The 23,199-nt window shown below is 49.6% G+C and overlaps 2 protein-coding genes across 2 annotated transcripts; both read right to left on the bottom strand.

Annotated features, from left to right (window-relative positions):
- Window positions 1-589: 589 nt before the first annotated feature.
- On the bottom strand, window positions 590-3,155 carry LOC136940859 (uncharacterized). The gene is made up of 5 exons (XM_067233184.1): window positions 3,094-3,155; window positions 2,172-2,762; window positions 2,014-2,049; window positions 1,783-1,890; window positions 590-1,705 (listed from the first exon to the last, which is right to left on the bottom strand). Exons 1-5 carry the CDS (start codon window positions 3,099-3,101, stop codon window positions 778-780), a joined length of 1,671 nt encoding a protein of 556 aa, XP_067089285.1. The 5' UTR covers window positions 3,102-3,155; the 3' UTR covers window positions 590-777.
- Window positions 3,156-12,969: 9,814 nt separating this feature from the next.
- LOC136937648 (apolipoprotein L3-like) lies at window positions 12,970-13,475 on the bottom strand. The gene is made up of 2 exons (XM_067230882.1): window positions 13,372-13,475; window positions 12,970-13,294 (listed from the first exon to the last, which is right to left on the bottom strand). Exons 1-2 carry the CDS (start codon window positions 13,470-13,472, stop codon window positions 12,970-12,972), a joined length of 426 nt encoding a protein of 141 aa, XP_067086983.1. The 5' UTR covers window positions 13,473-13,475.
- Window positions 13,476-23,199: the final 9,724 nt, after the last annotated feature.

Genomic DNA, 23,199 nt, shown 5'->3' on the forward strand with positions numbered 1-23,199 from the left:
GTCAGTGTTCGCTAGGATGTGTATTTGCATATCTGGGACGCTAATGGAAGTGTCATCATCCTCATCAATCTGCATCATCATGAATGGACTGACAGTCCCCACCTGACCCTAACATAAAATGAATAAAAAGAGTCACAGGAATGTGATGAATGCGTCAGATGACCAAAACATGGAAGGTTTTTTGTCTTTATTGTAGGAGTGTGGCAATATTAGTATACATGAAATACTTAATTATGCATAGTAAGAACAGATCAACCAATTTAACAGAGCAACGCCTTGATATTACAGTCACAGTATGATAAGATATTACGTTTAGTTAAATAAAATTAAATAAGGTCAAGTTAAAGTAATAGACAATGCAGACAATTAACAGTAATTGTTCAAATATCAATTCAGTCAGATGGCTGAGCGGTGAGGGAATCGGGCTAGTAATCCGAAGGTTGCCAGTTCGATTCCCGGTCATGCAACTGACGTTGTGTCCTTGGGCAAGGCACTTCACCTTACTTGCCTCGGGGGAATGTCCCTGTACTTACTGTAAGTCGCTCTGGATAAGAGCGTCTGCTAAATAACTAAATGTAAATGTAAATAAACAAAGAATTAAAATAAAATAAGACGAACACAGTAGATTATACATTTAAATGTGGAAGAGCAAGGTTTGGTTTCAATTGAACGACATTTTTTAATCTAGTGTTGAAATAGAAATCAATCAAGTCCTGTACAGTCAAATTATCCATTTAAAGTGAGAAATCCTCACCATTGGTCAGGCCAATGCTAGGACTATGAAAAAGAGGAAAAGAGACTGAATTTCTGCCAGAACGTCTTCTTCCCTTTGGTCATCTCCTCCACAGGGTAAAAGGGCATCTTCAGCAGGTTCTCGCTGTCCTGGGACGTTAGCAGACCTCTCTGCAGGGAATCGTGGATCTTCTGCCATGACTCCAGTTCAGAGCGCCAGAGCCGTGCTCGTGCCCGGATGAGCTGGGAAACCTCACTCTTGCTGCCGTTGGCCAGGTTGACGCTGTCCTTGCAGATGAAGAACACGTCCAGGCCAATGAACAGGGCGTTGAGAGCGATGAACCCCCCCCGGGCTGCCTTGGAGAGGGCGAGGGGCGTCCCTTTAGCGGCCTGTCCCAGGTCAGCAATCGCATCCTCACTCCTCAGAAGTTTCATACCCGAGGCACAATCGATCAAGGAGTCGATTCCTTTCCCGATGGCATAACCTTTCCCCACGATCTTCCCTGCTCCGGCGGTTGCGTCCACCTCACTCACCACAGGAACCATCTTTGTGGCCACATCTTCCAGGCACCCCTGGAGCTTCTGCACGTCCTCCATAAAACTCTGGAACAACTCGTTGGCTTTTTTCTGTTGAGTGGCGTTGACGGCGGTCTCTGTGACTGTGGTGACTACGCTGTTGACCCCACTGGTGACCCCCAGACCCACGCCAGCCATGGTGAGAGCCAGGGACACGCCTGCTGTGACAGGGATCAGAGCCAGACCCACGATGGACAGGACCCCTCCAACCGCCCCCACAGAGCTGCCTGCCACAGTGGAGATCTGGGCCCCACGCTTCATGTTGTCTAGCTGGACGGCGCTCCCCTCCAGGTCAGACAGAAACTGCAACATTCTGGGCTTGCTCTGGATGAAGAGTTTGATGAAGTTTTCAGCTTCCTCCTGGAACAGGAAAACCAGTCTGAAGTCCTGGTTGGTCCTGAAAGAGTCAGAAAGCCACCGTGAGTCCAGATGTTGAGGTGAGCGATGTAAAATAGAAGTGGGAGTTCTGCTTACCTGACATCACTGAGGTATTTGAGATGGACGAGCATATTCAGCACGGATGCATCACCCACATCCCAGAGGTCGACATTTTCCTTCTTCTTTCTCCAAAACATCCATTGACTGATGAGGAAAACAAAACAGAAACTTTCTGAAGTCTGAATATAACCGAGCAGGCAGCAGAAGCTACAACATACAGTAAAACAGGCTGCAAAGGATTCCTAAGATGTCAACGACAGGTCTTACGTTGGTTCACTCTCCGTCTGTGATGCTGTCATCAATCTGCAGCGGGAAAAGGATGTTAAGATCATGTAATAGTATAAGAATAATAAGACTTAATGTAACCCTGCATCCTGATCCAGCAAGCTGGGGCTACAGTAACGGTCTACACTGGGCTCTCTTACTTGCTCTCCAGCTTGTCACAGAGCTGCTGGGTGCTGCGTATGTACGAGTCCAGCTGGATAGCCAACACCGGCACGTTGAAGAGGCTGGGCAGAAAGAAGTCTCCTGCGTTCCTCCTGAACCGGACCAGCAGAGGACACGCTTCCTGTGAGGCAGTGATGACATCACGGACACCGGCAGGGCTCACCTCCTGGTCACCAAACGGACACTCGTCATCGAACACAGACACAGAAGTGACCGCCAGCCTCTCCACAGCATCCAGGAAGTGGTCCAGTTCCTCCAGCCCGGCCAGGGTGTCCTTCAACACCTCCGCCAGCTCCTTCTCCAGCTCCTCCCATCGCCTGGCTGCTGTCACCTGCGTCAGGCCACTCTTCAGGTACTCTCCCAGCGCATTCCACCTGTTCGGAGACTCTTTGACATGCTTGAAAGTCAGGTTGATTCTGTCAGCCCTTTCCTTGATGTCTCTCATCATCTCCAGCTCTGTCTCCCTGTGAAGGCTCCATTTTGAGTGCCTGTCACAGAAGTCCGTCAGAGTGGCTATGTGGCTCAGGGTGTCTGACTTGTACTGACACAGGACCTCAGTAAGCTCCTCTCTGAAATACAAGACTTCGTTAGAATAGCTACAGTAAACTATGACATAATGTTTATATGGGTGTTTGTTTTGTGATAGATGATAGTTAGATTCCCTGATATGTGGTGAAAATGATTTGGCAATATTGTTTTCCTGAGTATTTATGCCAATAAAGAACTTTGCATTTGAGTTTAGTGAGGCACGATCCAGTTGAATAAACAAGCCAGGGTTATTCATACAGATCAGCCAGCATGACGAACACTGGTTACAGACATTCTTCTCCTGGTTACAGACAAGGCTATTGTCAAACAAATAAGGAACTTAATGAACATTAAGTATTCTAGTAGTCTCACCTGATCATGATGAACTTCCACGTTCGTTGGAGGCTGATCCGTTTGTGGCTAAAGCGTCTGTCATCTGGCACGAGTTCCTAATAAAGAACTGTAATGTAAATGTAAACAATTAGCCTAGGTTTTGAGCATGTCTGACAGTTTACATTTGTTACCAGGATTTGTCTAATGCAATCGCTTTCTGAGTAAGTTTCTGAGAGTGAGCTTTCAGCCACCCTCATAAAAGCCTGTAAGAAACAAGTTTCGTTTTCCTTACTTTACCAAGGTGACCACACCTCTTGAGGCGTTCGGTGTCGTTTCTGCTGATAATAAACAATGTTATCAACAGGCGTTACAATCCAGTGGCGTTTATGTTTGTATGAATATCATAATCACACCAATGAAAAGTTGTTGCTTCATGTTTGGGTCGATGGTCCTGCAGACCCGCCATGATGTAAGACAGGCAGCGTTCAAGAGAACTATTGCCTCCAGTGTTTAACGGTGAAGCGTCTGTGCACAAGGATGATATCCAGTCGAAATAAACCTGATTAGTCTAAATGGGTAAATCATAATTAAATAAAGCAAATATGGAACACCAACGGCGTCGGTTTATTTTACAATGTGGGTGCTGACAGCTTTTTAAAATCTATATAACAGTGGATGGGGCCGTTAAATATATTTTTCTTGATACAAAGTGTGTGAGGGCTTACATTTTCCGTTTTCAAAAAGTGTTTTCAAACAGTTCATGTACAATTAAATGTTCGCCCCTGTTTAACACTGATAAGAGACCACGGCCTGGACTCTAAACAGACCGGGTGTAAAGAGCGCCATCTGCTGTTTGATGACGTTTGCTGTATTATGACGTAATTCATCAAATAAACTATAAAAGGCCGTTCTGATCACTGCTCTCATTTCTTATAGAAAGTTTTCTTGGACAAGGATTTGGATCTCTACGACGCTTTCACCTTGACGAATTCGTATTGGAACACAGAAATATTATATATGTAAGTAAATGTTTGTTTTTCACCTAGGGGATATGGGGACTTTTTAAAGTTGTAAGGTTTAAATTGTCAAGACCATGTTCTCGGGTAGATGTGAAGGTAGATAATACATTAATCTGAAAAAGTTATTGTAGCCTATTCTCTGTGTTTTTTGGAAAAGTAAATAGCGCTATCTTGAAATTTCGCCGTCTGTTGTTTGATGACGTTTGCTGTATTATGACGTAATTCATCAAATAAACTGTAAAAGACCATTATGACCACTGTGCTCAGTTTTAAGTGAACATGTTCTTGGACAAAGAATAAAACGATCTCTAAGACGCCTTAACTTTGACAAATTCGTATTGGAACACAGAAATATTATAATGTAATCATATGGTCCCATCGTTTTGCACCTTAAGTTGTAAGGTTTAAATTTCCAAGACAAATGATTTCATGTAGATATGTGTAGGTAGATATTAGATTATTCTGAAAAAGTAATTACATTCTCTGTGTTCTTTGGAAAAGTCTGCCTTTTCAGGGGTCAGGTGTAAAAGCCTCTCTCTCAAATCGGACTGCAACAGCAAGTGTGACCTGAGGCAGTCTCTGAGGAAGAGACATGGAGAAAGATAAGAAAGACTCATCTCAGCCCGGGGTGAACGAGGGAAGAGAGGGGAGTCTGTCTGGAGACAAGGGGACCTTCATCAGGGTGTTGACCGTGAGGCCTCTAAGTTTGGAGGACATGGACCTGGTCGAGGCCTCGGATCTGCCCGCTCCTTCAGTACCCGCCACTGGGTCAAAAGACCAGCTGGAAGCCCTGGAGGTTGCGTCCACTTCCCAGGGCGTCAGTGGAGTGGAGAGAATGCCCCCCAGCACAGCCAGCAGCAGCACCACGTCTGGCAGCCAGAGGGCGATGAAGACAGCCTGCTCCTCAGCCCTGTCGAGCCACACCAAGCTGCCCATCTCTGTGATCAGTGCGGTGTTGCAGCTGATCAACAACAGGCTGCCAGACATGTTGCCTCGCTTGGACGCCAGCCGAGATGTCCCAGGCGCCCAGACCTGCAGCACATCAGCTGCTGGGCTGCTATCCCAGGAGATGCTGACCAAAGTGTCCGCCATGCTGCAGGCTGACACAGAAAGCCAGGTGGCGCTCAGCAGACAGAGTGGAACTCCCTCTCCGGATCTGCAGGTGGAGGCCAAGGCCAGTCTGGGCTCTGTGGCAGCTGAGGTGATCGTGCCGGTCATCGGCAACATCCTAGCAGCCAGGGCCGCAATCCAAGAAGAAGCTCAAGGGCCCGTTACCGTTTCCTCTGTGAGCTACTTCCTCTCTGCTGTCTGTGCCGACGTGCAGACTCTACCGCTGCTGAGAAGGTCAGGGAGCAGCAGTCTGTCTTCTGGAAGGTCCCTCGGAGAGCTCCTGACCACCATGTCGAGGACCAACGTTGTCCAGGCTGTGGAGCTGAAGCTGGAGGAGCAGTTTGGGCCGTGTAGGAAGGAGAGCTCGTCCACATCGCCATCCAGCCAATCAAGAACTGAGGATTTGGTCACGATCCCTTATCTGGGGAGCGGTCACTCTGGACATTCCCTGGCCAGTGACCTGGTCGATGGGATCATTAGATCCGTGAAGAGTGCTGTTGAGTTGCTGGACAGCCAGTCTTCATCATCCAGAGCAGGGAACAGCTCCTCCCTCACAGGATGGGACACATTGGATGTTTCCTCTGAAGTCAAGAAGATGGTCTGCAAGGCAGCGGCCATACTGACCCCCCTGGTGAGCTCTTCCAGGATGGGAGATGTGACGGCGGACGAGAGCGTCTCTTTGATGAACGAGACGTCTCTGGAAAGTTTGCCCCCGTCTCTCATCAGGCTTCTGTTGATCCGGTCTGTCGACACGGTGACAGCAGCCTGCAGAGCCATAAGTAGTGAGTTCTGCTATCGGGAGAGCGTGAAGAACGAAGGCTTGACCAAACTTCAGCAGCTGGCCAACGAACAGATGTTGGCCTGTCTAAACAAGGCCGTAGAGGAATTGGAAATCGATGAGCTCGTCGAAGGCATCTCAGCCATCCTGGATCATTCGCTGATCCTAAGGCGTCCGGAGATGTCCTTTTCCCACATCTACCGCTCCTTGTTTGTCGACTCCCTCCTTCCAGGGAGTGGACACAGAACCACCGAGGTCCTGGAGACCTTGATTTTCTTACGTCCAGAGGGCCCACCCGCAGCTGGGCAGAGCCTGGCTCATGACACGCGAGTGGGAACGATCATAAAAGAGTACGTGACCAAAGGGAAAGATGTGTTCCAGCAGGCCTTGAGGAGAGCGACTCAGAAGCTCTCTCGCCAGCCAGCGACCCCTCGTGGCTCACCTCATGCGGCCAATCCAGAGAGCTCAGAGCGTCCATCGCTGCTGGTCTCCTCTGAGAACTGCGAGAACCTGCTTGGTGCGATCCTAGACGATCTCCATGAGGTGGTTGAGCAGCACAAGGCCTCAGCAAAGGCGAGATCTGGTGGCATGAAGTTCTGGGAGCAGGTCCACTCCTCCAGCCAGCAGCTTTATGACAGCACGCTGAGGACCCTGCAGAAAGCTGCAGACAAGCTGTCGGCTCTTGAAGAACGTGTATCTGAGATCATCCCTCCGAAGGCGTCCTTCTCTTGGACCAAGAGGACCCTTGGGGTGATTCTCAGTGCCATGAGAGCAGAAGTAGCCGCTTCAGAGTGCTCCACTGCTGAACTAAAGAGGAGTGAGGACGGCCTCCTGACCTGTGCCCTCTTGGACTCCATACTGGAGAATCTCAGCCAGTTATGTGAGGACGAAGAGGGTCCAACAGTCTCCAACGCCGCAGTAGGACTGGACTCCGCTGGATTGGACGCGCTCCAGATCAAGACCGCCTCAGAGAGTCTGCTCGCCAACGTCCGTCGGCTCCGCCGGCAGACAGCCACCACCGGCCTGCATCTTCAGAGCCCCGTGGGCTCCACCAGAAGCACGTCAGAGTTGATGCTGCCAGAAAGCCGCCCGATGCCCTCCAGACAGGAGCTCATCCACAGCTATGCTGAGAGCTCGGTTAAGAGTCAGCTGCAGAAGAGCCTTGAGCTGAACCTTCCCTCGACCTCCAGCCTGGCCTGCCAGGAGACCCTGGACCGCACGGTCAGGATCCTGACGGAGAGAGTGATGGACACTCTGTGTGAGTCTGCTGCTGCAGCTCCGTGTCCTGGGGAAGATCTCGGTGAGCTCAGCCCTGCAGCGGTCATCATGGATGCTGGGACAGCGTCGACCTCTGCAGGAGCGACGAGAAAGGCTAGGAAGGGCTTGAAGTGGTGGAGCCTGCCGAAGAAAGCCAAGCTCTTCAAGAACAAGGTGGGTTATTTATGTAATAGAGCTTTTAGAGCAGAGCTTATAGTATATCATATGAGTACAGAATGAATGACCATGGGTTGGTTATTCATGTAATGGAGTATAGAATGAAGAGGCAGTGTTGGGACTGAGTGGCTGTTGTTGTTCTTAATCCTGATGCTTTGGTGGACTGAGAGGTGTTGTCATAGTTTCCATAGATTCCAGCATGTTCTGTGTTTTCCCCTGCAGTTCCTGAAGAGAAAGACGGAGCCCAAGAAGCCCTCAGCCCAGGAGGAGCTTCCCCCCAGCTCTCACGTCACACCTGGTGAGCGACCATCACTGCCTGTCATTCTTAATGGATCACAAAGTGATCCTGTAGATTTGGCTAATTACTCTGACAAAGCCTAACTTCAAATTCACCAATTTAAATGTTGTCTTGTCACAGGGACTAAGTGTGGTTCGCCTGCCAATCTGGAGCTGTCGAAGGACCACGAGACCAAGCAGGAGCCCCCTAGACGTCCTCTACACGTACGAATGTTCCGTGCGCTTCGAAAGTCCATCGCCAAGACATTCAAGATGTCTGGGAGCCAGTAGGACGGCCTACTGATACATTTAAGTAGAGTGAGAGTGAGAATGGGTGCTCCTCGGGGTCAAATTACTGGGACAAGACTGACTGAGTCCAGTCTTAGTCTCAAACCTGGAGGTCTGGTTTGTCTGTGCCTCAGTACAAACCTGGAGGTCTGGTTTGTCTGTGCCTCAGTACAAACCTGGAGGTCTGGTGTGTCTGTGCCTCAGTACAAACCTGGAGGTCTGGTTTGTCTGTGCCTCAGTACAAACCTGGAGGTCTGGTTTGTCTGTGCCTCAGTACAAACCTGGAGGTCTGGTGTGTCTGTGCCTCAGCACAAACCTGGAGGTCTGGTGTGTCTGTGCCTCAGTACAAACCTGGAGGTCTGGTGTGTCTGTGCCTCAGAGAATGGGAGGCTGGCTCCTGCTCTGACCCCCACACCACTTTCTCTGGCCTACCTGTTTTGGTGAGGTCCATCAGCAGAGCCGCTACAGAGGAAAACAAAGAGTTGAACCTTTGATGAAAGCCTGTGTAGCGAGCCTGCATAGCTAGCCTGGGTTGATGAAAGCCTGTGTAGCGAGCCTGCATAGCTAGCCTGGGTTGATGAAAGCCTGTGTAGCGAGCCTGCATAGCTAGCCTGGGTTGATGAAAGCCTGTGTAGCGAGCCTGCATAGCTAGCCTGGGTTGATGAAAGCCTGTGTAGCGAGCCTGCATAGCTAGCCTGGGTTGATGAAAGCCTGTGTAGCGAGCCTGCATAGCTAGCCTGGGTTGATGAAAGCCTGTGTAGCGAGCCTGCATAGCTAGCCTGGGTTGATGAAAGCCTGTGTAGCGAGCCTGCATAGCTAGCCTGGGTTGATGAAAGCCTGTGTAGCGAGCCTGCATAGCTAGCCTGGGTTGATGAAAGCCTGTGTAGCGAGCCTGCATAGCTAGCCTGGGTTGATGAAAGCCTGTGTAGCGAGCCTGCATAGCTAGCCTGGGTTGATGAAAGCCTGTGTAGCGAGCCTGCATAGCTAGCCTGGGTTGATGAAAGCCTGTGTAGCGAGCCTGCATAGCTAGCCTGGGTTGATGAAAGCCTGTGTAGCTGCCAAACCGGCAAAACTTTGTACCATCGGACTTGGTTGTGGGCAGGCACATGCACAGACATTTTTGGGGGCAGGTGCTCAAACCAAAAAAAGGGCACCCATTGACATGTGCACAGATAGACCCCTAGTGGTGTTAGGAAACGTCGGACCAGTTGCGACGTAATTCTTTCAGCGGCGCTAATGTTGTGGTTAATTCATCATCAAACAACGTCAGGGGATTGCACAAACACCGTCATTACCTGTTTGTCTGATGCTGCGGGTCAGAGAAGAAGTAGGCTGCAGCCGTTTGGACTGGTGCTCAGCACTGCATGAGCACTAAGTGGAGAAGGAGGAGGGAGGGGCGCGGCGGGGGCTTGTGAGCGCCGCGGAGCATGTCAGGACGAAATTCTCACAAGAACTCAAATAAATGCCCCGTCAGATATCAAAACACATTTGGGGGGAATTGATGACAGAGAGAGTAATTTGTATTCCTAAATATTGATGAATGAAGAAAAAATTGGGCTCCAGCAGAAGGGGCACTTTTCTCATCCAGGGCAAAAGGGCAGGTGCTTGAGCACCACTAGGGGTCTATCTGTGCACGTGCCTGCCTGGAGGATTTGGGGATAGAACTCTCTCTCTACCCTCTGAGCCACAGCCGCCCATCCCGGCACCCACAGCACTTTACATTATGCCTCTCATTCACCCACTCATACACACCCACAGCGACAGAGCTGCCATGCAAGGCTAGCCTGTTCACCGGGAGCAGCTTGGGGTCCAGTGTCTTGCTCAAGGACACTTGGACACACAGCCTGGAGGATCTCCAGGAGGCTGATGTGGGATGTTTGTTCTGGTTTCCTGCCTCTCGGTTCTTCTACCCTGCAGGTCTCCTGGCCCACTTTCTCCCGGACAACGTAAGGACCGTTGCCAAGGAGCCAGAAATGTAGGAGTTTCTCACCTGGCTGGAACTCGCTGGGCTGAGTGGATATCAAGAGAAGACCATCACAGAGACTCACTACCGTCCGGAACACTCTACTGTATCTGATCATTGTCAATAAACAAGTTATATTGCAGTTGGAGTGTAACTGTCCTGTTTGTTTTCCTAACAAAGCTATAGCACAGGGAGGTGCGCGTTGACTTAGAAAAGGAAAGATTCTAAGATTCTGATGTACTTATGTGTGTGTTGTGGTTGGACACAATGCTAGAGCATTAACAGAATCAGAATCAGAATCAGAATCAGAATGGGTTTTTATTCGCCATGAAAGTTTGCACAGACAAGGAATTTACTTCGGCAGGAGAGCCTACCTAGGCAGCCAATTTCGGCGCCACTAGAAAGTTACAGCATAACATGAGGAGAGAGGAGGAGAGAAAAAGGCAACCCCCAGACAATGCTCCTAGAGGAGTACAGTGTGGGAACAGACAAAAACCTCAGCACATAAGCACAACAGCATTTACAAAAACACGATACTTGCAACGAGTGGGGGGGGGGGTAGACAAGCAGCATCTGGACCTGCAGCCATGTAGGCGCTGGACACAGAACCGCCAGCCACCCTGGGGAAACAAGCAGGCGAAGGCGTTGGATGGGGGTGGGGGGGTGGTGATATCTGTAGTAGGTGAAAGTTAATGTGTGAGTAAGTCTGGGTTGGCGCCCTCGACCTAGGCCACAATCAGTCCGATTCTCCCTATGCAGATTGTGTTGGCCAGGAGACATCCTTGGTCATGACCCGGGTAGAGACCAAACCACAGATGTCGGTGGGGGGGGGGAAGGGAGGAGCAAGATAGTCTCGCTTCAGCGCTCTCCCGGGGAGTTGTTTTCCAGCAACGACCTTGGCCAGGCCTTGTGCTGGTTACGGGGCCGAAAGAGGATAAGATTGGGGTAGTTGTTTTGACGAGTAGCCGCAACTCAATTTTCGCGTCCACCCTTCAGGAAGGTCTCCAAGTCCTCCATCTTCCTCTGCAGAGCCGCAAACTTATCCCTGTTGTAATCAATGCTGCGTTGTAAGTTCACAGACTGAGCTCCAGCAACTCTGCCCACCGCATCAATCATATCGGGCAGCCTAACGGGGCTTTTGACGGCTGCAGCCGTTTCCTTGATTTTACGATATACAAAGCCAGCGCCTATTCCAAACAGCAGAAAGCCTGTAATCATGGTTCCGAATATGAAGACGTCTTCAACGTCCTCCACGGAAAGCGCCGTTAGACACACGACACGCCAATTCTCCCACGCGTCCATCGTGTAGCCAGCTGCGAACGTCCCGTCCGGACAGTTGGGTTCCCCCGCACCCGAGCTTCTCTTCGAGAAGATGGTGTCAATAGCATTAAGAGACCAGCTAATTAATTCCATGCTTCTAGTTTCGGAGAGTGATGATGAGAGAGTATCTTGAGACAAGACAAGACACAGACACAGCCAAGCAGGGAAGGTCAGGGAGGGGAGGATAGAAAAATGCGACCGCCTTCGTCAAGAGCAAGAGCAATATCCTGTTACAACAGGTACATCAAAAGACAGATATGCACATTCACCATAAGGAGAGAGAGAGACACCAGGGTCATCAGCAGAGGCTTTATTTCTTAATCATAATGAAGCTTGTGATACAGTACACACGTACTCTGAGAGCACCTTTACCTGACCGAAGGTACTCTGAGTGTGTTATTGGGCTGGGGGTGTAAACAGGGTGTGTTATCGGGCTGGGGGTGTAAACAGGGTGTGTTATTGGGCTGGGGGTGTAAACAGGGTGTGTTATCGGGCTGGGAGTGTAAACAGGGTGTGTTATCGGGCTGGGGGTGTAAACAGGGTGTGTTATCGGGCTGGGGGTGTAAACAGGGTGAGTTATCGGGCTGGGGGTGTAAACAGGGTGTGTCATTGGGCTGGGGGTGTAAACAGGGTGTGTTATCGGGCTGGGGGTGTAAACAGGGTGTGTTATTGGGCTGGGGGTGTAAACAGGGTGAGTTATCGGGCTGGGGGTGTAAACAGGGTGTGTTATTGGGCTGGGGGTGTAAACAGGGTGTGTTATCGGGCTGGGGGTGTAAACAGGGTGTGTTATTGGGCTGGGGGTGTAAACAGGGTGTGTTATTGGGCTGGGGGTGTAAACAGGGTGTGTTATTGGGCTGGGGGTGTTAACAGGGTGTGTTATTGGGCTGGGGGTGTAAACAGGGTGTGTCATTGGGCTGGGGGTGTAAACAGGGTGTGTTATCGGGCTGGGGGTGTAAACAGGGTGTGTTATCGGGCTGGGGGTGTAAACAGGGTGTGTTATTGGGCTGGGGGTGTATGAAATAGACCCTGATGGACATGTCAGTGTTCGCTAGGATGTGTATTTGCATATCTGGGACGCTAATGGAAGTGTCATCATCCTCATCAATCTGCATCATCATGAATGGACTGACAGTCCCCACCTGACCCTAACATAAAATTAATAAAAGTTCTGGGGTAAAGAGTCACAGGAATGTGATGAATGCGTCAGATGACCAAAACATGGAAGGTTTTTTGTCTTTATTGTAGGAGTGTGGCAATATTAGTATACATGAAATACTTAACTATGCATAGTAAGAACAGATCAAACAATTTAACAGAGCAACACCTTGATATTACCGTCACAGTATGATCAAATATTACGTTTAGTTAAATAAAGCAGTTCATTGTTTCTAAAAGTAGATCAGACAATGAACACCAATTGGTTAAAATACAAAAATAATTCAAGTATTAAAATGAAGTAAATCGAACACAGTAGATGATTCATTTGATATGCAAGAGCACGGTTTGGTATAGATTGGTATAAATATGAAGACAGTCTTGAATCTAGTATTGAAATCGAAAGAAATCAAATCATGTGCAGTCAATGATCCATTTAATTAACTGAGAAATCCTCATCTTTGGTCAGGCCAATGCTAGGACTATGACAAAGGGGGAAAGAGACTGAGGTTCTGCCAGAATGTCTTCTTCCCTTTGGTCATCTCCTCCACGGGGTAAAAGACGCCCAACTCTTAACTCGTAACTGTGGTGACTACGCTGTTGACCCCACTGGTGACCCCCAGACCCACGCCAGCCATGGTGAGAGCCAGGGACACGCCTGCTGTGACAGGGATCAGAGCCAGACCCACGATGGACAGGACCCCTCCAACCGCCCCCACAGAGCTGCCTGCCACAGTGGAGATCTGGGCCCCACGCTTCATGTTGTCTAGCTGGACGGCGCTCCCCTCCAGGTCAGTCAGAAACTGCAACATTCTGGGCTTGCTCTGGATGAAGAGTTTGATGAAGTTTTCAGCTTCCTCCTGGAACAGGAAAACCAGTCTGAAGTCCTGGTTGGTCCTGAAAGAGTCAGAAAGCCACCGTGAGTCCAGATGTTGAGGTGAGCGATGTCAAATAGAAGTGGGAGTTCTGCTCACCTGACATCACTGAGGTATTTGAGATGGACGAGCATATTCAGCACGGATGCATCACCCACATCCCAGAGGTCGACATTTTCCTTCTTCTTTCTCCAAAACATCCATTGACTGATGAGGAAAACAAAACAGAAACTTTCTGAAGACCAGTGACATGCGGTCAGGGGAGACAAGGGAGGCAGTGCCTCCCCTGTGTCATCATGAAATGTAAAAAACAAATAACGATGAAAAATAAAAAATATATTTGTCCGCTGATCTATGATAGAAATGTAATTATTGTATGATTCCAATCATTCCAATGATTTTTATAGTCAATATCGATGATCACTGTAATTTCCTGTTCAAATACGGGGAAAGATGCGTAAGGAGGCAGTGACTAGCCGAGCCTCCTCTCGGATTGCGCAATCCCTCACAAACTGGGCTGAGCTGCTCATTTTCAAGTAGAAAAAGTGCACCCTATCAGTCCGTTTATTTTTTATTTTTTGCCCTGACTGCCAAAAGGAAGATTATATAAGCTAAAACATTTCTCAAAACTGGTCTTCTGGACAGAAGTCTCCCCCTTCGAATTCAAGAGAAGAATGTCGATTATCTGTGTAAATATCACATGCTATTTTCGACACAAAATCCTTAAAATTCGTCATTCAAACCGTATAGTAACGAACGCGAACCAACATTCTTGCTCCAAGACATCGCATTCTGAGAAAATATACCCCAGTATGATTACCAAAGGAAACGTATTTTGTGTAGCAGCTTCATAGTATTTCACATGGCTCTTCATACTAATGTATAGGTTCAAAGGCATGCGATTTTAATGCAGTTAGCCTGCGCATAGGGTGGGTTACTCAGACAGGTCGAAAACAACAGCCTTCTGATCCAGAATAGACTATCAGCTGCTAACCTGCTAACTCTGACTAGGAAAGTGTCACATGCCTGAAACTTACTGTGGTTACTCATACGTGCCCTCAGTGTACAGTAAGAATCATTTGATGTTGGGATATACAGAAAAGACAATAGAGGGGGGTGCATTTCACAACAGGCTTGTTGTATTCCTTCTTGCCATGAAATGCACCCCTGCTAACTCTGACTAGGAAAGTGTCACATGCCTGAAACTTACTGTGGTTACTCCTACTAGTGCCCTCAGTGTACAGTAAGCATCATTTGATGCTGGGATATACAAAACAGACAATAGAGGGGGGTGCATTTCACGACAGGCTTGTTGTATTCCTTCTTGCCATGAAATGCACCCCTGCTAACTCTGACTAGGAAAGTGTCACATGCCTGAAACTTACTGTGGTTACTCATACTAGTGCCCTCAGTGTACAGTAAGCATCATTTGATGCTGGGATATACAGAACAGACAATAGAGGGGGGTGCATTTCACGACAGGCTTGTTGTATTCCTTCTTGCCATGAAATGCACCCCCTGCTAACCCTGACTAGGAAAGAGTTACATGCCTGAAACTTACTGTGCTTACTCATACTAGTGCCCTCAGTGTACAGTAAGAATCATTTGATGCTGAGATATACAGAACAGACAATAGAGTGGGGTGTATTTCATGTTGTATTCCTTCTTGCCATGAAATGCACCCCCTGATAACCTTGACTAGGAAAGTGTTACATGCCTGAAACTCACGTTACTTACTCATACTAGTGCCCTCAGTGTACAGTAAGCATCATTTGATGCTGAGATATACAGAACAGACAATAGAGGGGGGGAATTCATGTTGTATTCCTTCTTGCCATGAAATGCACCCCCTGCTAACTCTGACTAGGAAAGTGTCACATGCCTGAAACTTACTGTGCTTACTCATACTAGTGCCCTCAGTGTACAGTAAGCATCATTTGATGCTGGAATATATAGAACAGACAATAAAGGGGAGTGCATTTCACGACAGGCTTGTTGTATTCCTTCTTGCCATGAAATGCACCCCCTGCTAACTCTGACTAGGAAGGTGTCACATGCCTGAAACTTACTGTGGTTACTCATACTAGTGCCCTCAGTGTACAGTAAGAATCATTTGATGCTGAGATATACAGAACAGACAATAGAGGGGGGTGTATTTCATGTTGTATTCCTTCTTGCCATGAAATGCACCCCCTGCTAACTCTGACTAGGAAAGTGTCACATGCCTGAAATTTACTGTGGTTACTCATACTAGTGCCCTCAGTGTACAATAAGAATCATTTGATGCTGGAATATACAGAACAGACAATAGAGGGGGGTGCATTTCACGACAGGCTTGTTGTATTCCTTCTTTCCATGAAATGCACCCCTGCTAACTCTGACTAGGAAAGTGTCACATGCCTGAAACTTACTGTGGTTACTCATACTAGTGCCCTCAGTGTACAGTAAGCATCATTTGATACTGGGATATACAGAACAGACAATAGAGGGGGGTGCATTTCACAACAGGCTTGTTGTATTCCTTCTTGCCATGAAATGCACCCCTGCTAACTCTGACTAGGAAAGTGTCACATGCCTGAAACTTACTGTGGTTACTCATACTAGTGCCCTCAGTGTACAGTAAGAATCATTTGATGCTGAGATATACAGAACAGACAATAGAGGGGGGTGCATTTCACGACAGGCTTGTTGTATTCCTTCTTGCCATGAAATGCACCCCTGCTAACTCTGACTAGGAAAGTGTCACATGCCTGAAACTTACTGTGGTTACTCATACTAGTGCCCTCAGTGTACAGTAAGCATCATTTGATGCTGGGATATACAGAACAGACAATAGAGGGGGGTGCATTTCACGACAGGCTTGTTGTATTCCTTCTTGCCATGAAATGCACCCCCTGCTAACCCTGACTAGGAAAGAGTTACATGCCTGAAACTTACTGTGCTTACTCATACTAGTGCCCTCAGTGTACAGTAAGAATCATTTGATGCTGAGATATACAGAACAGACAATAGAGTGGGGTGTATTTCATGTTGTATTCCTTCTTGCCATGAAATGCACCCCCTGATAACCTTGACTAGGAAAGTGTTACATGCCTGAAACTCACGTTACTTACTCATACTAGTGCCCTCAGTGTACAGTAAGCATCATTTGATGCTGAGATATACAGAACAGACAATAGAGGGGGGGAATTCATGTTGTATTCCTTCTTGCCATGAAATGCACCCCCTGCTAACTCTGACTAGGAAAGTGTCACATGCCTGAAACTTACTGTGCTTACTCATACTAGTGCCCTCAGTGTACAGTAAGCATCATTTGATGCTGGAATATATAGAACAGACAATAAAGGGGAGTGCATTTCACGACAGGCTTGTTGTATTCCTTCTTGCCATGAAATGCACCCCCTGCTAACTCTGACTAGGAAGGTGTCACATGCCTGAAACTTACTGTGGTTACTCATACTAGTGCCCTCAGTGTACAGTAAGAATCATTTGATGCTGAGATATACAGAACAGACAATAGAGGGGGGTGTATTTCATGTTGTATTCCTTCTTGCCATGTAATGCACCCCCTGCTAACTCTGACTAGGAAAGTGTCACATGCCTGAAATTTACTGTGGTTACTCATACTAGTGCCCTCAGTGTACAATAAGAATCATTTGATGCTGGAATATACAGAACAGACAATAGAGGGGGGTGCATTTCACGACAGGCTTGTTGTATTCCCTGCTAACCCTGACTAGGAAAGTGTTACATCTCTGAAACTTACCGTGGTTACTCATACTAGTGCCCTCAGTGTACAGTAAGAATCATTTGATGCTGGGATGACGAATTTTAAGGATTTTGTAAGGATTCTGTAAGTTTACTTACAGAAATATTTTTTGTAAGTAAATGGTCTGATTGTTTTGCACCTTACAAGTTGTAACAACTTTTTCAGTAAGGTTTAAATTTCCAAGACAAATGATTTCATGTAGATATGTGTAGGTAGATATTACATTATTCTGAAAAGTAATTACATTCTCTGTGTTCTTTGGAAAAGTCTGCCTTTTCAGGGGTCAGGTGTGAAAGCCTCTCTCTCAAATCGGACTGCAACAGCAAGTGTGACCTGAGGCAGTCTCTGAGGAAGAGACATGGAGAAAGATAAGAAAGACTCATCTCAGCCCGGGGTGAACGAGAGAAGAGAGGGGAGTCTGTCTGGAGACAAGGGGACCTTCATCAGGGTGTTGACCGTGAGGCCTCTAAGTTTGGAGGACATGGACCTGGTCGAGGCCTCGGATCTGCCCGCTCCTTCAGTACCCGCCACTGGGTCAAAAGACCAGCTGGAAGCCCTGGAGGTTGCGCACATCTACCGCTCCTTGTTTGTCGACTCCCTCCTTTCAGGGAGTGGACACAGAACCACCGAGGTCCTGGAGACCTTGATTTTCTTACGTCCAGAGGGCCCACCCGCAGCTGGGCAGAGCCTGGCTCATGACACGCGAGTGGGAACGATCATAAAAGAGTACGTGATCAAAGGGAAAGATGTGTTCCAGCAGGCCTTGAGGAGAGCGACTCAGAAGCTCTCTCGCCAGCCGGCGACCCCTCGTGGCTCACCTCATGCGGCCAATCCAGAGAGCTCAGAGCGTCCATCGCTGCTGGTCTCCTCTGAGAACTGCGAGAACCTGCTTGGTGCGATCCTAGACGATCTCCATGAGGTGGTTGAGCAGCACAAGGCCTCAGCAAAGGCGAGATCTGGTGGCATGAAGTTCTGGGAGCAGGTCCACTCCTCCAGCCAGCAGCTTTATGACAGCACGCTGAGGACCCTGCAGAAAGCTGCAGACAAGCTGTCGGCTCTTGAAGAACGTGTATCTGAGATCATCCCTCCGAAGGCGTCCTTCTCTTGGACCAAGAGGACCCTTGGGGTGATTCTCAGTGCCATGAGAGCAGAAGTAGCAGCTTCAGAGTGCTCCACTGCTGAACTGAAGAGGAGTGAGGACGGCCTCCTGACCTTTGCCCTCTTGGACTCCATACTGGAGAATCTCAGCCAGTTATGTGAGGACGAAGAGGGTCCAACAGTCTCCAACGCCGCCGTAGGACTGGACTCCGCCGGATTGGACGCGCTCCAGATCAAGAACGCCTCAGAGAGTCTGCTCGCCAACGTCCGTCGGCTCCGCCGGCAGACAGTCACCACCGGCCTGCATCTTCAGAGCCCCGTGAGCTCCACCAGAAGCACGTCAGAGTTGATGCTGCCAGAAAGCCCCCCCATGCCCTCCAGACAGGAGCTCATCCACAGCTTTGCTGAGAGCTCGGTTAAGAGTCAGCTGCAGAAGAGCCTTGAGCTGAACCTTCCCTCGACCTCCAGCCTGGCCTGCCAGGAGACCCTGGACCGCACGGTCAGGATCCTGACGGAGAGAGTGATGGACACTCTGTGTGAGTCTGCTGCTGCAGCTCCGTGTCCTGGGGAAGATCTCGGTGAGCTCAGCCCTGCAGCGGTCATCATGGATGCTGGGACAGCGTCGACCTCTGCAGGAGCGACGAGAAAGGCTAGGAAGGGCTTGAAGTGGTGGAGCCTGCCGAAGAAAGCCAAGCTCTTCAAGAACAAGGTGGGTTATTTATGTAATAGAGCTTTTAGAGCAGAGCTTATAGTATATCGTATGAGTACAGAATGAATGACCATGGGTTGGTTATTCATGTAATGGAGTACAGAATGAAGAGGCAGTGTTGGGACTGAGTGGCTGTTGTTGTTCTTAATCCTGATGCTTTGGTGGACTGAGAGGTGTTGTCATAGTTTCCATAGATTCCAGCATGTTCTGTGTTTTCCCCTGCAGTTCCTGAAGAGAAAGACGGAGCCCAAGAAGCCCTCAGCCCAGGAGGAGCTTCCCCCCAGCTCTCACGTCACACCTGGTGAGCGACCATCACTGCCTGTCATTCTTAATGGATCACAAAGTGATCCTGTAGATTTGGCTAATTACTCTGACAAAGCCTAACTTCAAATTCACCAATTTAAATGTTGTCTTGTCACAGGGACTAAGTGTGGTTCGCCTGCCAATCTGGAGCTGTCGAAGGACCACGAGACCAAGCAGGAGCCCCCTAGACGTCCTCTACACGTACGAATGTTCCGTGCGCTTCGAAAGTCCATCGCCAAGACATTCAAGATGTCTGGGAGCCAGTAGGACGGCCTACTGATACATTTAAGTAGAGTGAGAGTGAGAATGGGTGCTCCTCGGGGTCAAATTACTGGGACAAGACTGACTGAGTCCAGTCTTAGTCTCAAACCTGGAGGTCTGGTTTGTCTGTGCCTCAGTACAAACCTGGAGGTCTGGTTTGTCTGTGCCTCAGTACAAACCTGGAGGTCTGGTGTGTCTGTGCCTCAGTACAAACCTGGAGGTCTGGTTTGTCTGTGCCTCAGTACAAACCTGGAGGTCTGGTGTGTCTGTGCCTCAGCACAAACCTGGAGGTCTGGTGTGTCTGTGCCTCAGTACAAACCTGGAGGTCTGGTGTGTCTGTGCCTCAGAGAATGGGAGGCTGGCTCCTGCTCTGACCCCCACACCACTTTCTCTGGCCTACCTGTTTTGGTGAGGTCCATCAGCAGAGCCGCTACAGAGGAAAACAAAGAGTTGAACCTTTGATGAAAGCCTGTGTAGCGAGCCTGCATAGCTAGCCTGGGTTGATGAAAGCCTGTGTAGCGAGCCTGCATAGCTAGCCTGTGTTGATGAAAGCCTGTGTAGTGAGCCTGCATAGCTAGCCTGTGTTGATGAAAGCCTGTGTAGCAAGCCTGCATAGCTAGCCTGTGTTGATGAAAGCCTGTGTAGCGAGCCTGCATAGCTAGCCTGGTTTGATGAAAGCCTGTGTAGCGAGCCTGCATAGCTAGCCTGGGTTGATGAAAGCCTGTGTAGCGAGCCTGCATAGCTAGCCTGGGTTGATGAAAGCCTGTGTAGCGAGCCTGCATAGCTAGCCTGGGTTGATGAAAGCCTGTGTAGCGAGCCTGCATAGCTAGCCTGGGTTGATGAAAGCCTGTGTAGCGAGCCTGCATAGCTAGCCTGGGTTGATGAAAGCCTGTGTAGCTGCCAAACCGGCAAAACTTTGTACCATCGGACTTGGTTGTGGGCAGGCACATGCACAGACATTTTTGGGGGCAGGTGCTCAAACCAAAAAAAGGGCACCCATTGACATGTGCACAGATAGACCCCTAGTGGTGTTAGGAAACGTCGGACCAGTTGCGACGTAATTCTTTCAGCGGCGCTAATGTTGTGGTTAATTCATCATCAAACAACGTCAGGGGATTGCACAAACACCGTCATTACCTGTTTGTCTGATGCTGCGGGTCAGAGAAGAAGTAGGCTGCAGCCGTTTGGACTGGTGCTCAGCACTGCATGAGCACTAAGTGGAGAAGGAGGAGGGAGGGGCGCGGCGGGGGCTTGTGAGCGCCGCGGAGCATGTCAGGACGAAATTCTCACAAGAACTCAAATAAATGCCCCGTCAGATATCAAAACACATTTGGGGGGAATTGATGACAGAGAGAGTAATTTGTATTCCTAAATATTGATGAAGAAAAAATTGGGCTCCAGCAGAAGGGGCACTTTTCTCATCCAGGGCAAAAGGGCAGGTGCTTGAGCACCACTAGGGGTCTATCTGTGCATGTGCCTGCCTGGAGGATTTGGGGATAGAACTCTCTCTCTACCCTCTGAGCCACAGCCGCCCATCCCGGCACCCACAGCACTTTACATTATGCCTCTCATTCACCCACTCATACACACCCACAGCGACAGAGCTGCCATGCAAGGCTAGCCTGTTCATCGGGAGCAGCTTGGGGTCCAGTGTCTTGCTCAAGGACACTTGGACACACAGCCTGGAGGATCTCCAGGAGGCTGATGTGGGATGTTTGTTCTGGTTTCCTGCCTCTCGGTTCTTCTACCCTGCAGGTCTCCTGGCCCACTTTCTCCCGGACAACGTAAGGACCGTTGCCAAGGAGCCAGAAATGTAGGAGTTTCTCACCTGGCTGGAACTCGCTGGGCTGAGTGGATATCAAGAGAAGACCATCACAGAGACTCACTACCGTCCGGAACACTCTACTGTATCTGATCATTGTCAATAAACAAGTTATATTGCAGTTGGAGTGTAACTGTCCTGTTTGTTTTCCTAACAAAGCTATAGCACAGGGAGGTGCACGTTGACTTAGAAAAGGAAAAGTTCTAAGATTTTGATGTACTTATGTGTGTGTTGTGTTGAGGTTGGACACAATGCTAGAGCATTAACAGGTACATCAAAAGACAGATATGCACATTCACCATAAGGAGAGAGAGAGACACCAGGGTCATCAGCAGAGGCTTTATTTAGGCGTGTAGTGTCTGAAGCTGGGGTGTGGTGGGGCCTACCAGGGGAACAGAGTTCTCCCAGACCAACCATATCCTAAATCCTTATCATCACAAAGGTGGACACTTGTTTTATCCCCTCTTACGGAACATAAGTCCCGAGGAACATTGCAGAGGCCAGGGTAATGTGAGGCTGTAGTCTATACAATACATGTAAACCTGTCATGTCCATATCGGGACATACATGTGTGCACACTTTTCAGAGAAATAAGGGAGATGGAATGGAGAGTCTACCAGGCCTGTCCAGAAATCCCTGATCTATAGTCCTGGGACAGTGTTTCTGGGGGGTAGGGGAGGGGGGGGTGTCTAAGGGGGGGGGGAGGAGGGTGTGTCTAATGGGGAGGGTGTGTCTAAGGGGGAGGGGAGAGGAGGGTGTGTCTAAGGGGGAGGGGAGAGGAGGGTGTGTCTAATGGGGAGAGGAGGGTGTGTCTAAGGGGGAGAGGAGGGTGTGTCTAAGGGGGAGAGGAGGGTGTGTCTAAGGGGGAGAGGAGGGTGTGTCTAAGGGGGAGGGGAGAGGAGGGTGTGTCTAAGGGGGAGGGGAGAGGAGGGTGTGTCTAAGGGGGAGAGGAGGGTGTGTCTAAGGGGGAGAGGAGGGTGTGTCTAAGGGGGAGGGGAGGGTGTGTCTAAGGGGGAGAGGAGGGTGTGTCTAAGGGGGAGGGGAGAGGAGGGTGTGTCTAAGGGGGAGGGGAGAGGAGGGTGTGTCTAAGGGGGAGAGGAGGGTGTGTCTAAGGGGGAGAGGAGGGTGTGTCTAAGGGGGAGAGGAGGGTGTGTCTAAGGGGGAGGGGAGGGTGTGTCTAAGGGGGAGAGAAGGGTGTGTCTAAGTGGGAGGGGAGAGGAGGGTGTGTCTAAGGGGGAGGGGAGAGGAGGGTGTGTCTAAGGGGGAGAGGAGGGTGTGTCTAAGGGGGAGGGGAGAGGAGGGTGTGTCTAAGGGGGAGGGGAGAGGAGGGTGTGTCTAAGGGGGAGGGTGTGTCTAAGGGGGAGAGAAGGGTGTGTCTAAGTGGGAGGGGAGGGTGTGTCTAAGGGGGAGAGAAGGGTGTGTCTAAGGGGGAGAGGAGGGTGTGTCTAAGGGGGAGGGGAGGGTGTGTCTAAGGGGGAGGGGAGGGTGTGTTTAAGGGGGAGAGGAGGGTGTGTCTAAGGGGGAGGGGAGGGTGTGTCTAAGGGGGAGGGGAGGGTGTGTTTAAGGGGGAGAGGAGGGTGTGTCTAAGGGGGAGAGGATGGTGTGTCTAATGGGGAGGGGAGGGTGTGTCTAAGGGGGGGAGGAGGGTGTGTCTAAGGGGGAGGGGAGAGGAGGGTGTGTTTAATGGGGAGGGGAGGGTGTGTCTCAGGGGGAGAGGATGGTGTGTCTAATGGGGAGGGGAGGGTGTGTCTAAGGGGGAGAGGAGGGTGTGTCTAATGGGGAGGGGAGGGTGTGTCTAAGGGGGGGAGGAGGGTGTGTCTAAGGGGGAGGGGAGAGGAGGGTGTGTTTAATGGGGAGGGGAGGGTGTGTCTAAGGGGGAGAGGATGGTGTGTCTAATGGGGAGGGGAGGGTGTGTCTAAGGGGGAGAGGAGGGTGTGTCTAAGGGGGAGGGGAGAGGAGGGTGTG

This window comes from Osmerus mordax, chromosome 3 (genome assembly GCF_038355195.1).
Source record: "Osmerus mordax isolate fOsmMor3 chromosome 3, fOsmMor3.pri, whole genome shotgun sequence".
Taxonomy (NCBI): Eukaryota; Metazoa; Chordata; class Actinopteri; order Osmeriformes; family Osmeridae; genus Osmerus; species Osmerus mordax.

Coding starts and splice junctions, on each gene's coding strand:
- LOC136940859 (XM_067233184.1), bottom strand. Junction 1,891..2,013: donor CAGACGGAGAGTGAACCAAC/GTAAGACCTGTC, acceptor TTTCCTCATCAG/TCAATGGATGTTTTGGAGAA. Junction 1,706..1,782: donor AAATACCTCAGTGATGTCAG/GTAAGCAGAACT, acceptor TGACTCTTTCAG/GACCAACCAGGACTTCAGAC.
- LOC136937648 (XM_067230882.1), bottom strand. CDS start 13,472: ATGTTTTGGAGAAAGAAGAAGGAAAATGTCGACCTCTGGGATGTGGGT. Junction 13,295..13,371: donor AAATACCTCAGTGATGTCAG/GTGAGCAGAACT, acceptor TGACTCTTTCAG/GACCAACCAGGACTTCAGAC.